At 46.9% G+C, this 14,833-nt stretch overlaps 1 protein-coding gene across 7 annotated transcripts in view; it reads left to right on the top strand.

Moving 5' to 3' along the window:
- MED24 (mediator complex subunit 24) overlaps nt 1–14,833 on the top strand; it is a 30,512-nt gene that overhangs the window by 2,286 nt on the left and 13,393 nt on the right. For 4 of the 7 annotated variants that reach the window (XM_045985735.1, XM_045985739.1, XM_045985740.1 and 1 more), the window contains exons 2-5: nt 6,314–6,499; nt 6,588–6,670; nt 14,259–14,297; nt 14,638–14,711. In XM_045985735.1, the coding sequence (XP_045841691.1) occupies nt 6,370–6,499; nt 6,588–6,670; nt 14,259–14,297; nt 14,638–14,711 (326 nt within the window). In that variant the 5' untranslated portion in view covers nt 6,314–6,369. Of the gene's footprint in view, nt 1–5,857; nt 5,912–6,313; nt 6,500–6,587; nt 6,671–14,258; nt 14,298–14,637; nt 14,712–14,833 lie in introns of those variants that run through there. The other 3 variants (XM_045985736.1, XM_045985738.1, XM_045985737.1) reach the window with 3 other exon arrangements.

Genomic DNA, 14,833 nt, shown 5'->3' with positions numbered 1-14,833 from the left:
GGATAGGAATAGTCTCTTGGGGTTGCACTGCCCAGGGAATTGAGCTAGAAGCCCCATGCATGGGTTACCTTTATGAGATGAGCTACATTTATACTCTGCATCCATCAGGCAGAACCAGGAGGCCATGGGGAAGTCTAGCACTAATCTGGATCAGGATAGGGTGACGCAGTCCAGAGGGGAACAAAAAAGTGCTATGGGTTTGTCTCCCTTCCACTCCAGCTTCCTCCACGTTTGTTTCTCTGACAAAAGGCCCTAAAGATATCTGGTGAGGGAGACTTTTTGAAATCCTAGACCCAAAGCCATAGAAAATGAAGTCCCTCCTGATCTACCTCCCCCCCACCCCACCAGGGGCAGAGTGGGGCACCTGGAACTCAAAAATAAGAGTTTACCACTCCCATCTTCTCCTTACCTCTCTGCCTCGGCTCCCAATATGGACTAGTAACAGACCTGGGCAAGGGCAAAGTGAAGGGCACACGGCCTCTAAAGCAGGCATACAGCCAGATGCTGGGATCCAGCCCAGGTCTGGGCTTATAGCCCCTGCCTGGTGTTGCATCAGCCCCCTTTCTGCCCCACTCATCCTGCCTACCCCCATTTCTTGAAGCTTCTAGCTCCTCTGAGAGTCATTTCAGCCCCAGCTTCTGTTGTGTCCTTGCCAGGAAACCCCCACTCAGGCTGTCTCCTCCCATCCCCCCCACCTCTGCTTCAGGGCTGAATCCCTGGGGAGAGCGGGGTGGGGGTGGGGCACAAGTGAGAATGGATAGATACCCTCCAAGGGGATCTGCCTGATGGTCCCCTCCCTCTCAGATTTTGGTTGCCAAGGAGGCAGCAGGAACAGCCTGTTCTCTGGGCTCCCATCGGAGCAGCTATGTCTGGGCCCCGCCCTCTCTCCCTTCCTCCTTCCTTCCCAGACTGTTGCTAGGAAGCACCCCAAGATTTCTCAGGGTCCCACCCCTAGAAACCAGGGGATCCAGATATCTTTCTGAAGAGCTTCCCCCAAAGCCTAGAAGCTAAGACCCCACACAGCATCCTCCACCCCTGCCAAGAAGCCACAAAGAGTTGGGGAGGGGGTGAAAACAGGGGACAGGCCCTCTCCCAGCCTGCCCTGGAATTACTTCGTGGCCTGGGCCTCCGTAATCCCACCCCTCCCCCATCTGGAGCTCCTGGGCTCTGGGTGATGTCAGCAAGTGATGAAGTACCCAGCAGATACCCCCTGACTCTGCAGACACAGCCCCACTTATTGAGGAGTTCTGGAAAGACAGCAGGGGAAACCAGCTAAGAAAAGCTAGACCTCAGGTGTTTCTCCCCCTCAGTGATCTTTCAATCAAGAAAAGGTAGTGGAAATGGAGAAAAGAAAGGGTGGACAGTTTATGGGAGTTGGGGATCCGTTGGCTGGCAGATGAGAGACTGGGAAATTCACCAACAATAGACCTGCTGAGGGTAAATGGGCCACTTAATGTCCCCCTCCCGATCTTCTTTGTCCCATCAGGTGCCCTGGGTGTGGCCAGAGGTGTGACAGAGGGCCAGGGAGGGGACTCAGGCCTGGCTGAACCTTGCTCTTGGTAACTGAGGGATGAAGTGGGAAAAGAAGCTGACACCTTCTCCGGGTTTCCGGGTTGCCTTTCAGGGGTTCTTCTACTTTTATTCATTCTTTTGATACCTTTTTTTTTTTTAAGCATTTAATATGTGCCAGATATTGGACCCCCTAAATTTTCCAGCTTTTGGTTTCACACTTTTTTTCCCCCAAAGATTTTATTTATTTATTTAACAGACAGAGATCACAAGTAGTCAGAGAGGCAGGCAGAGAGAGAGGGGGAAGCAGGCTCCCGGCGGAGCAGAGATCCTGATGCGGGGCTTGAGCTGAAGGCGGAGGCTCAACCCACTGAGCCACCCGGATGTCCCTGGTTTCACACTCTTGCATAGAGCTTCCTCATCCTGCCTTTACCAGGAGAGAGGGGAGGAGGGTAGGGGCAGAGTGTCCTTTACCATAGAGTTTGAGCCTTACCAGAATGCAGCCCTTCCCCCTCCAATGAAAGGAGATGGGACAAGCTGGTATGGAGGCCAAGAGTGTAGAGTGGTTCTCAGGGCCTGGAAGGAGGGGTGGTGCAAAGGAAATGGCGGGCTGGCTTCCTTTCCCTGCCACTGTCCAGGCCTGGGGATCACAGGACGTCTCTTCTCTGAACTGGGAGTGTGGAGAGGGAAAGCATCCTTCAGGGAGTTGAAGAGGAAACTACCGTCAGTTCAAATCTGCCTTTCATTGTCCTGGCTGGCTTCTCTCTGGACCTCTGTGGGGCAGTGGGAAGATAGACATGGGGAACTGTGGGAGATCCAGGAACTGTCCTGAGGTGGGTCCACATTGTAGGCTTCTCCCCTCCCCTCCCCCACCCCCCCAGAGAGATAGAAAGTGGGGATTTTGATGTGGGACTTGTCGGGGAAGGGGACTGGTTTGGAACCAGCTGGGTATGAGTGTGTGGGAACAAGTCTTTCTCTGTGCACCTGCTGCCAATTAACTCCCCAGAGTGGGGGGACCCAGGCAAGCATCCAAAGAAAATTTTCCAGCTAGGGGAGGGGAATGACTCAGTTTCCCTGTGTAGAGAAGGGATGCTGAAACCCTTTGTGCCTTGTACACTTACCAAGCATTTCAGTGTTTCTGGGTCTAGACTCGTGCCACTTTTCCTTACACCTTTTTCTAGCCCTGATAAGGAATGTCCCTATCCCTTTGGGTGCCTAAAGGCCCTATTCCCCACAGCCCCTTACCCCACCCCAAGCCCCCCCCCCCCCCCCCCCCCCGCTGGCCTACCAGCTCCTTTCCTGCCACTGCTCCAAGGTTGCCATGTCATTCCTCCCGGGTGGCTTCCATCTGCCCCACTTTTCCAGGCAGACCCCTTTACCCCTGCAAGACCAGTCAACAAGATGAAGAGGTTGGGGCTTGGAACTAAGGGAGCAGAGGTGGAAGCTCAGCCTTTATCAGTGCTGAGGGAGAAGAACAAAAGAAAGTGGGGTCAGAAGGGCATTTGAGAGGGGCTGTGTGGAAGGACAGTTTCTTTTCTATCCAGGGGGGATGCTGGTACCTCTTCTCTTACCCACAGGAGGATTTTCAGAGAGTCCCATCCTTGAGGACAGAGGATCCAGCCAAGGAGCCAGTGGGTCCTGGGAAGCTAAAGTGGTGAAGAGGTGGTGTATGGAAAGGCTGTCTCTGATATTGACAGACCAGAGAGGCAGGACAAAGTAGAGAAATTGAAGATGGCCCATGTCCAGAGCTAAGGGAGTCCTCATAGTCCCTTAGGAGTCCAGTCCTTGGGGGGAACTCTGCCAAGTCTAGAAAGGGAGCTGCTGGTAAGAGGTAGGGGGACAGGGAAGGCAGATGGCCTGACTACAAACGCCGCCTCCCTGCCACTGTGAAGTGGGAAGGAGGTACCCCTCCATCCCCCAGAGATCTGCCAGGCTTTCTGCCAGAGAGGGATGGTTTAAGCTCAGAATATCACTATCCTCAGGGCCCAGATATTCCCACAAATGTACCAACACCCACTAACTCAGTCAGGAGCAGTCCCAAAGTTGACAGCTTCTCTCTAAGAGGGACAGTTTGGGCTATGAGGGATGGGAAAGGAGCTATAGGATCCAGGGATGGCTCAAAGGAGGGGGTGCTGGGGTGCTGTCACCAGAAAGGAATGGGTGGAGGGGACAGACAAAGTCAGAGTTGGGGCCTGGGAGAAGGAAGGCCAGGTACATTGCAGAAGAACAGGGTTTGTGGTTGTCTCAAGGGCAAGTGAGTGTGGGATTTGTGGTTGTCTCAAATGTGGCTCGGGACAGGTTGGAAGTTAAGTGTGAGAAGACTAGGTTCTCCCTCCTTCCTGCTTTGGAAGTTTGGCTCCACATATCTGGCAGCTGTTTTGCAGAAATGCTATTTCCCAGTGATGTCACTTAGGTAGGCACAAAGGGGAGCAGAATGGAGGCAGTGAGGCTGGGTACATGGGGAGGGAGAAGGCCATAGGCAGTAATGACCTCAGAGCGTTATGATCTGGTCCTCCTTCAGCTGCACTCTACCCCTGAGAATAGGGGTCCTTGTCTCCCTGTTGTGATTTTGCTCCCATACCCAGAATCCTGTTATTCTCTGCCCCAAGGGCCTACAAGTTTGCCTCTAGAGTCTGAGTGCGCTGTGCTTCCAGAGTCACCCCCTGATGACTGATTTTGGGAAATTGTGGCCAAAGAATGGTTGCTGGAGAATAGGGATGGAACTCGGCCTCAAGGACTGGGATATCAGCCTTAGAGTATGGGATGGGGGAGCTGAAAGTAGGGGGTGGCAGAATGCTGGCTGTGGCCTCCATGTTTACTCTTGTCCTTGGTTATAAATGTTAGGGATGATCTGTCCCCAGGACAGGGCAGGGATAAGGGCCATATATAGAGAAGGCTCAGACATTGGAGCCAGAGGTGATTAGCATGCGCTTCCGAGCTTCTCACTGAAGGGGGAAAAGAAGGGTAATGTCTAAAGCCCTGAATATAATTATGCATGATTTTGTTCCCTAGGATAAGCAAGACATTGTATTGTTTTTAATAAACTTAGAAAAAAAGGGTAGTTTTAGACTTATAGGAAAAGATTTGAACATAGTAGGGGCTCCATACATATCATAGCCAATTTTTCCTTTTATTAGCCTCTTACATTAGTATGGTATTTTTTAAAAAAAAAACATTTATTTATTTATTTGACAGATAGAGATCACAAGTAGGCAGAGAGGCAGGCAGAGAGAGTGGGGGAAGCAGGCTTCCTGTCAAGCAGAGAGCCCGATGCCGGGATCGATCCCAGGACCCCAAGATCACAACCGGAGCCAAAGGCAGAGGCGTCAACCCACTGAGCCACCCAGGTGCCCCAGTATGGTATTTTTAACAGCTAATGAACTAATATTGATATGTTACTATTAACTAATGTCTATGCTTTACTCATAGTCCTTAAGTTTTCACCCAGTGTTCTTTTTTTTTTTTTTTTAGATTTTTATTTATTTATTTATTTGACAGAGAGAGAGATCACAAGTAGGCAGAGAGGCAGGCAGAGAGAGAGGAGGAAGCAGGCTTCCTGCAGAGCAGAGAGCCCGATGTGGGGCTCGATCCCAGGACCCTGAGATCATGACCTGAGCCGAAGGCAGCGGCTTAATCCACTGAGCCACCCAGGCGCCCCTTCACCCAGTGTTCTTCTGTTCCAGGATGACATCCAGGATGCCAAGTTATATTTAATAATTATGTCTCTTTAAGCCCTCTTGGCTATGACAGTTTCTTAGATTCTCCTTATTTTTGATAACCTTAACCTCAGTTTCCTCTTTACTTCTCCCCATATTCAAGCAGTATGCAGGGCCAGGAGATTCTGGGAGGACTGCCAAAATTGGGGGTTAAATGGTGATGTGTCAAGCCCCAATGTCATCTCTGGAATACAGGTGTGGAAATAAGGATTCTGGTACACCCAGGGGTGTAAGAGCACCCCTCCCCCCCCCAAAAAAAAAGTCTAGAAAGAGGAAGACGTATTGCTGAACGAACGCCACACCCCTGCTGTGCATAGTAACTAGCGTGTAAAGGAAGGGTGTCAGAATATCATTTAAATGCCTGGTCAATAGTGACGTCTTTGGGCGACGCTTGCTTGAGAACGGTCTTTCAAGATCTCTCCGCTCCCTTCGCCCCGAGTCTCTGATGCTTCAGTTTATACATGTCCTTCTCTAAAGCAGAGAAACAATGTGGGCTGGATAGCTTAGTCCCTCAGCGCCCTCGCTAGTCCTGTCCAAGGAACTACAATTCCCAGAAGACATCGCGGAGCGACCTATCTCTTGCTGCATTATTATTGGCTCATGATTTTTACTCCCAGCCAATGGAAGTTAAGCTCTTTGATAAGTGCTAAAATGGCGATATCTAGGATGTAGGACTAGCTTGTACGGTAGGCTTGAAATTGGGGAGGTGGTGGATGAAAAGGAAATAGGGAATTATACTTTCAAGGTTGGGGTAGGTGGAAGAACTAGAGAAAAAAACTCTGGATTTGGGGTGGTAGGGTCTGAGGGACGCAGCCAGAGCTAAGGGCGTAATTAGGCAGTCGAAATAGGCTTAACCCCTTGCCATCCTCTTTCTTCACTCATTAAGCCCCTTGGACACCCTTTTCTTAGTGCTCCAGTTGAAGAAAGGATGATTCAGGAGGAAGGAACCTGACAGAATCTCTTCCTTATCCTCTTTCCCATTTTTTCTTTCTAATTCCTCTGCCTCCCTTAAATCTCCCTATATCCATTTCATTCAGCTCGGCCCTCCCCAGTTCTTTAATTCAGAATCCCCTCTCTCCGTCTCTTAGCTCAGTTTCTTCCACCGCAGAGCTGACCGCCACCGGCCCCTTCTCAGAGTGAAATCATGAAGGTAGTGAACTTGAAGCAAGCCATTTTGCAAGCCTGGAAGGAGCGATGGAGTGACTACCAGTGGGCAATCAACATGAAGAAATTCTTTCCCAAAGGAGCAACCTGGGACATTCTCAACCTAGCAGGTCTCAACTGAAGTAGGAAGGAAGGATGGGAGGGCTAAACCCAGAAAAGCTATAACCACTCAGTCTTGCTTTGTTATTCCCCTTGCAGAAGCACTACTGGAGCAGGCCATGATTGGACCTTCCCCCAATCCTCTCATCCTGTCCTACCTGAAGTATGCCATTAGTTCCCAGGTAAACTTCCCCATCTATTCCAGAGAGTGAGGATTTCAAGGTAAAAGACTTGGAGTACACTTGTCAGTTTACACTTTCTAGGTGAATTTGTTTGAACACAGCACTTCTCTGAGCCTCAGTTGTCTTGCGAAAATAATAATACTTCATTGGTTGTGATGAATGTTATATTAACTTATATATTCATGAATGCATCAGTGGTGTAGGCTCTGGGGATATAGCTGTGAACAAGACCTGATCCCAGTGCACAAGGAATTTAGTGGGAAATAACAGACATGAAAATAAGCAATCAGTCACAGGATGGGTTTATGATGTAGGGTAAGACAGTGTTAGGAGAGTATGTGAGAGAGGCATGGAATTCAGTCAGCAATCAGGGAAGGCTTTCTGGAGAAAGTGTTGTTTAAACTAAGAACTTATTGTTAATAGGAATTAGCCAGGCAGATTGGGGAAAAGCAGAAAGAAAAGCATATGTAGGGGTGCCTGGGTGGCTCAGTGGGTTAGGCCGCTGCCTTCGGCTCAGGTCATGATCTCAGGGTCCTGGGATCGAGCCCTGCATTGGGCTCTCTGCTCAGCAGTGAGCCTGCTTCCCTCTCTCTCTCTCTCTGCCTGCCTCTCTGTCTACTTGTGATCTCTCTCTGTCAAATAAATAAATAAAATCTTAAAAAAAGAAAAGAAAAGAAAAGAAAAGCATATGTAAAGTCTGGGAGGCAAAAATCGCATGTTGTTTAGGAACCGAAAATTTGTATGGCTAGAGCAGTAGTTTTGGTCTCAGCATCCTTTTATGCTCTTAAAAACTATTGAGACTCCCACAAAGCTTTTGTTTATATGTATTTCATGTGTCCATATTTACCATTTTAGAAATGAAAACTGAGAAATGTAAAAAATATTTATGAACTTATTTAAAAGTAACAAAAAGTAAAGTCTATTAAATAAAGCCTGTTATATTACATGCTAATATAAATAGCCTTTTAATGAAAACCATATTTTCCAAAACAAAAAAGCTAGTGAGGAAAGTGGCATTGTTTTACGTTTTTGCTAATCTCTTTAATGGTTTAATAGAAGACAGCTGAATTCTCCTATCTGCTTCTGCATTCAGTTGTTGCAGTAGGTTATTTTGGCTGAATTATATGAAGAAAAACCTGTCCTCAGACATCAGATATTTAGTTTGAAAAGGGCAGAGATTTTTTTTTTTAAGATTTTATTTATTTAGGGGCGCCTGAGTGGCTCAGTGGGTTAGGCCTCTGTGGGAAGCCTACTTCCCTTCCTCTCTCTGCCTACTTGTGATCTCTGTCAAATAAATAAATAAAATCTTTTTAAAAAACCCAAAAACTTAGAGCATTAAAAAAAAAAGATTTTATTTATTTATTTGACAGACAGAGATCACAAGTAGACAGAGAGGCAGGCAGAGAGAGAGGAAGGGAAGCAGGCTCCCTGTTGAGCAGAGAGTCCGATGTGGGGCTCAATCTCAGGACCCTGAGATCATGACCTGAGGTGGTCAGAGGCTTTAACCCACTGAGCCACCCAGGCGCCCCAGGGGCAGAGAATGTTAATAAGCTTTTCAGATAACTGAATATTCATTGACACACTAAATTCAAGGGGTGATGTGAAACCATATCAATGAACTTAAAAAAAAGTTAATTAATTGATTTTTAAGTAAGCTCCACATCCAACATGGGGCTTGAACTCACGACCCTGAGATCAGGAGTCACGTGCTCTACCAACTGAGCTAGCCAGGCTCCACTCAATGAACTTCTTATACTCTGTTACATTAAAATCCATTGGTCTCTTTCTTACACCTTGTACAGATCTTTTACTCATGCATAATTTTGTAATGTCATGAATTGGTCATGTGGAACATATCTGTTACTGAGTTACACAGATATTCCAATTGTTGACACATTTAATTATATGATTCACATGTCATGGAGCCTCTGGGACATTCCACATACTGTTGTGGGAGAATGAGAGTAGAAAAGGCAAATCAGGGATGCCTGGGTGGCTCAGTTGGTTAAGCCACTGTCTTCGGCTCAGGTCATGATCTCAGGGTCCTGGGATCGAGCCCCGCATCAGGCTCTCTGCTCAGTGGGGAGCCTGCTTCCTCCTCTCTCTCTCTGCCTGCCTCTCTGCCTACTTGTGATCTCTGTCTGTCAAATAAATAAATAAAATCTTAAAATAAAGAAGATTCTTTATAAAGAAATAAAAAAATGAGTTGGAGGTGAGACAGAAGGTAGGGAGACCATTTCGCCAGGCATATGTATATTTTTATTTATTTTTAATTTTTTGCTGCACTTATTTTTTTTAAAGATTTTATTACTTATTTGACAGACAGAGATCACAAGTAGGCAGAGAGGCAGACAGAGAGAGGAGGGGGAAGCAGGCTCCCCACTGAGCAGAGAGCCTGATGAGGGGCTCCATCCCAGGACCCTGAGATCATGACCTGAGCCAAAGGCAGAGGCTTTAACCTGCTGAGCCACCCAGGCACCCCAGCATATGTATATTTTTAAAGTTTATTTATTTATTTAAGTATCCCTACACCATCCTGGGGCTCAAACTCATGACTCTGAGATGAAGAGTCACATGCTCTTCTACTGAGCCAGCCTCGAGCCCCAGGCTCTTTTTTTTCTTCTTCTTTTTTTGCCAAGGATCAGATAGTAAATACTTTCCACTTTGCAGGCCATGTGGTCTCTGTCACCATTATTCTGTCATTATAGTTTGAAAGCAGATATAGATAGTATATAAGTAAATGGACATGCCTGTGTTCTGATGAAACTTTATTATTTTTTTTAAAGATTTTATTTGGGAGATTGAAAGTGAGTGAGAGAGAGAGAGGAGCAGGGGGAGGGAAGAAGGAGAGGGAGAAGCAGACTGCTTGCTAAGGAAGGAGCCCAACATGGGCCTCAGTCCTAGGACCAGAATCATGACCTGAGCGGAAGGCAGATGCTTAACTGACTGAGCCACCCAGGCGTCCCCCGATGAAAGTTTACTTACAAAAAAGATAATGGGTCCAGTTTGGCTTGTGAGCCATGGTTTTCCAACCCCTGATTTAGGCTGTTGCAGTAATTCAGGTAAAAGATGATATTAGCACAAGCACAGGAAGTGGCAGCAAAGAAGAAGATGAATTCAAGAGCCATTCAGGAGGTGGCAAATGAGAGGGTTTGGCGATTACCAGGATGAGGGACATAAGAGAGAGGATGAGATCATGGCTGATGGGATCATAAGGACACAGTAGGAGAAGAGTAGGGCCATTGTTAGAGTTGGGGTACAGCTGATGGGTGGAGAGGACATTGATTTTGGCTGTTTTTTTTTTTTTTTTAAAGATTTATTTATTTATTTGAGAGAGTGAGCAATCATGGTGGGGAAGAGCAGAGAGAGAGGGAGAGAAAGTTCCAAACTGACTCCACACTCAGCGTGGAGCCTGACGCAGGGCTCAATCTCATAACTGAGATTGTGATCTGAGCTGAAACCAAGAGTCAGACACTCAACCAGCTGCACCACCCAGGTGCCCCTGGCCTTTTTTTTTCTTTTAAATAGTTTTCCTTTTTTTTAAAAAAACATGTATTTTAAAGATTTATTTATTTTAGAGGGAGAGCTAGAACACGAGCAGAGGGAGGGGCAGAGGAAAAGTAGAGAGAGAATCTCAAGCAGACTCCCAGCTCAGCGTGGAGCCCAATGAGGGCCTGATCCCATGGCCATGAGATCATGATCTGAGCTGAAATCAAGAGTCGGACACACAACCAACTGAGCCACCCAGGCACCCCTGATTTTGGCCTTATTAAATAAGGTGCCTGTGTGAGCTACCAAAAAGAAGATACTCGGTAGGCAGTTGAACATACATGTCCGGAACTTAGAAGAAGAGGCCTAGACTGGCACTGTTAATTTCAGAATTGTCAACTGCAGATGGTAATTGAAGCTGTGGGCGTGGACGAGAGTGCCCAGAGAGGATGGCAAGTGAGCAAAAAAAAAGTGACCCAAGCCAAATCCCCAAGGAACCAGTCACAAGTAGGGAACACACTCAGGAAAAGGATTCCTCATACAAGTCTGCAATGAAGAGGGCTTTGAGGCGGGAAGAAGAGTGAGAGAGTGGTATCGAGAGTAGCCAAGGGAGGAGAGGAACGAAGAATACGGAAGTGTTTCCTGGTGTTGTGTGCTGCGGAGAAGTCCAAGAGATCAGAACTGAGAAGTACCAGTGGGGCTTAACAAGCAGTTTGTTGATGAGCTTCCTGAGGAGATGCCTGCAGGGGTAGGGACACAAGTGACTGGAGTGGGCAGAGTTGTGAACAGAAGGCAGGGATGTAGAGACGAGTGCTCAGAACGCATGTCTCTGAGAGTAGCAGAGAGAGTGTGGTGGTTCATTGGAAATGGGGGGGGGGGGTCTGCGGGAAGTTATTTTGAAGATAGAAGAATCTCAAGATGTGTAAACACCGATGGGAAGGCAAGAGAGAGAGAGCAAGGCGGAAGTAACAGAAATAAATGTCCATGGGGGAGCTTCCATACTTGTAAAGTGCTATGCAGAATTAGGCACTGCTTCTTCCTTCAGAGTTAAGAGGTTCTTCGGTTCATTGCTGTGCACGTGAAGGGCACTTAGGAGTAGTTGGGGGTGTAGAATCGAGCAGAGGAGAGGAGGGAGCCCCAGGTCGGTCTGGGCTAGCCAGGTGTGCAGTGGGCCCCACAGGGTCTCTAACCTCAGGGGCTGATGGTGGCTGAGAACTCCTACGTTGATAGATATATTAAGCATGAAATAGGCTCAATCCTGCTGTGAGAAACAGTTCAAAGAGTTCACCGAAAGGATTTTTAGGTCTCAAGAGTAGCCGTGCTTTATTGATGCTGTTAGCACAAACTTACGGACGAAATTCTGAATTTGGAGACCATAAATACATTAGAACATACAGTGTCCCTCAGAACATACAGAATTGGGGTGGGGGGCGGTTCTCTTGTAGTTTGGGGTCAGTTTCAGTAGGAACATCCAGCTCCCCCTTCAGGTTGGTATCCAACAAGGTTCAGTTCCCTGCCAAGCTCTTGCTATGGGGACATCAGTTATAAATAAACAAACACTCTGCCTGGAACGTTATGGTCATCCTGCCCAGGCAGGCTCCCAACTTTCTGATCACCATCAGACACCAGCTATGGCTTCACAGAACATCTTACTGAGAGCGGCGCTGAACACTAATTGTGTATTTAAGTCCTGTGTGTGTTTTGTTCTTGTTTGTTCAAGGATGGTAGTTAAAGGTGTCTGAACAGAGAGCGCTCTGTTCACATGATGGAGAAAGTGTACACAGAAGGCATTGCCATGCATGTGAAATTCACCATACTAAGGCCATTGAGACTGACTTCACTTTCTCCTTAAATTTTTGGAAATCTCTATTCCTCTAGGGAAGACAACCCACGAGGCTGGTGATTTTCCCGACAGTTTCTATCATTGTATTCTGCTTTTTTATTTTGGTGTATTTTGCCACTGATGCTGAGTATATAAATGTAACTACTTTCTAAAGTATTATTCCTATTTTATCAGCATGCTGTAGCTATTTTTTAAAAAGTGTAACAGAAGACTTTCCGTAAGTTTTATTTCATTCAGGACACATTAGTTATTTCTTTTGAACTACGTCTCCATTCTTACAATAGTGATGAGTAGGTTTTACTAATAGAGATTTATTTTATTTATTTATTTTTAAAGATGTTATTAATTTATTTGACAGAGAGAGAGAGCACTAGTAGGCAGAGAAGCAGGCAGAGAGAGAAGGGGAAGCAGGCTCCCTGCTGAGGAGAGAGCCTGATGTGGGGCTTGATCCCAGGACCCCGAGATCATGACCTGAGCTGAAGGCAGAGGCTTAACCCACTAAGCCACCCAGGCACCCCTATTTTTTATTTGTTAAAAGATTTTATTTATTCATTTGACAGACAGAGATCATAAGTAGGCAGAAAAGCCGGCAGAGAGAGAGAGGCAGAAGCAGGCTCCCCGCTAAGCAGAGAGCCCAATGCAGAGCTCAATCCCAGGACTCTGGGATCATGACTTGAGCTGAAGGCAGAGGCTTTAACCCACTGAGCCACCCAGGTGCCCCTAGGGATTTATTTTTTAATTAATTAATTTATATTTTAAAAGATTTTATTTATTTATTTGACAGAGATCACAAGTAGGCAGAGAGGCAGGCAGAGAGAGAAGAGGAAGCAGGCTCCCCGCTGAGCAGAGAGCCTGATGTGGGGCTCGATCCCAGGACCCTGGGATCATGACCTGAGCCGAAGGCAGAGGCTTTAACCCACTGAGCCACCCAGGCACCCCAAGATTTATTTTTAAATTACAATTTTTTCAGAATGCTAGTTCTGAGAATTCATCAATCCAAAGCAATAAAGATTTACTGAAGACTTACTATGTGCTAGGCCCAGGCTAGGTTCTAGAGAAACAGATATAAATTCACCTCTATTTCTGTTCTCAGGGAGCTCGCAGTTCAGGTAGGATTTCGCTTAGTCAAATAACCTTGGAAAGTATTGCTTACTTTGCCTCCATTTATCTTAGAGATTCTTATTGTATACATTCGTATTATGATTTAGAGATACACTATAGTAAAGAAAACTATTTTACGGTTTCTCAAAATTCATATCACACAGAAGCTCTGTGTGTGTGTGTGTGTGTAAGACTTTGTAATATCTTGGGGAATCTTCAGAATACCGTCACGCAGTAGAAGTTGCTACAATCACAGAAATGCTCCATATCTTGCCGGCCAGTCCAGTCACCACGAGCCACATGTACCTGTTGAGCACTGGTGATGTGGCTAATCTGACTAAGGAACTGCACTTTCAATTTTATTTAATTTAAATTTAAACAGCCACATGTGGCTAATGGCTTCCCTATCGAACAGTGCAACCTTGGAAGCTACTTCGAGAAATGCTGATCCAGGATGTGTCTTTCCTTACTCATTCTACAGACATTCTCAGCAAGTCCACTGTGGTCACTGAGTAAAAGCATCCTTGTCCTCAAGGAGCTCCTAGTTTGGTGGGGGCAATAGGCACCCACTGTGGGATAATGGGTATAAGGGGGTTACTTGGAGCTCACGGGGGAGAATTTTAGCTTTGGGTGGGGGGTTGGGATTGATCAGAGAAGGTGTCCTGGAGGAGTCCTGGAGAATAAGTCCTAGAGAACCAGTTAAGAGTGTGTAGAATGAAATTCCCTATTTCAGGGTCTAGGTGCTACCTGTTCATTGCAGGGAAATGTTTGTTGATCTCCATTTCTTGTCCAAATAAAAGTATCCTTTATAGAACTTGTAGGAGTAAAATAACATAACATCATTCCTGTCCGTTCTGCCTACTAGCAGTCACTTGAACCTTGTATATAGCGGACAATTAGTGGCCTGTGAACACGGAACTTGGCACCTTTGAATGCCCACCCTCATCTTCTCAGTGGGTGTATGCTGATGATGTCATTTACGGTGAATCTGCTAGAAGCGGGAATAGGGACAGGGCCTCTCTTTCGGTGGGTTGAGGAAGGCCTCTTGAAGGAGTTGATGTTTTTGAGAGCTGCAGAAACTTTAATAAGTGTCGGTATTCGATCCTGTCAACTGTGTGACCGAGTCTGAACTTCGTCTTTCTTCTTTCCCTCTAGATGGTGTCCTACTCCTCTGTCCTCACAGCTATCAGTAAGGTATGACCACAGCCACTCACCAGCTAGGTGGAGGGCAGGAGGCGGAGAGATGGTAGTCCCAGATGGGACCCCGCCTCCTTGACTGCTCTGTGCGAGCTCAGACTGGACTGGCAGCACATGGTGCCTCTAGCTGCCATTGCCGCGTTCCATTGGAGGGAGGGGGATCCGGGGAAGTGGGGGCTGGCAATTAGGAGCCGCTTTCTGATGTTGAAAGAATGCTGAGTCTGAAACCTGAGGTTGGAGGATAGAGGAGCAGGCATCCTGAATATGCCATCTGCCTCATGTGTGAGACTAGGGTTGACTGGGATGTTCTGTAGCACTGTTGCTGTTCTTTCCACAGTTTGATGACTTTTCCCGGGACTTGTGTGTCCAGGCTTTGCTGGATATCATGGACATGTTTTGTGACCGACTGAGGTAACGGCCGGGCTCAGAATCTTCCAGCATTATCTTAATGTCAGGGAGAAGTTCCTAGCCCATAGACCGACACCAGCTTGATGGGGTCCCGCACTTCTTCCCACTTGCCCATCCGCACCCAC

This window comes from Meles meles, chromosome 18, assembly GCF_922984935.1.
Source record: "Meles meles chromosome 18, mMelMel3.1 paternal haplotype, whole genome shotgun sequence".
Classification (NCBI taxonomy): domain Eukaryota; kingdom Metazoa; phylum Chordata; class Mammalia; order Carnivora; family Mustelidae; genus Meles; species Meles meles.
The sequence above is the reverse complement of the archived record's forward strand: the minus strand, read 5'-3'. Positions and strand labels throughout refer to the sequence as shown.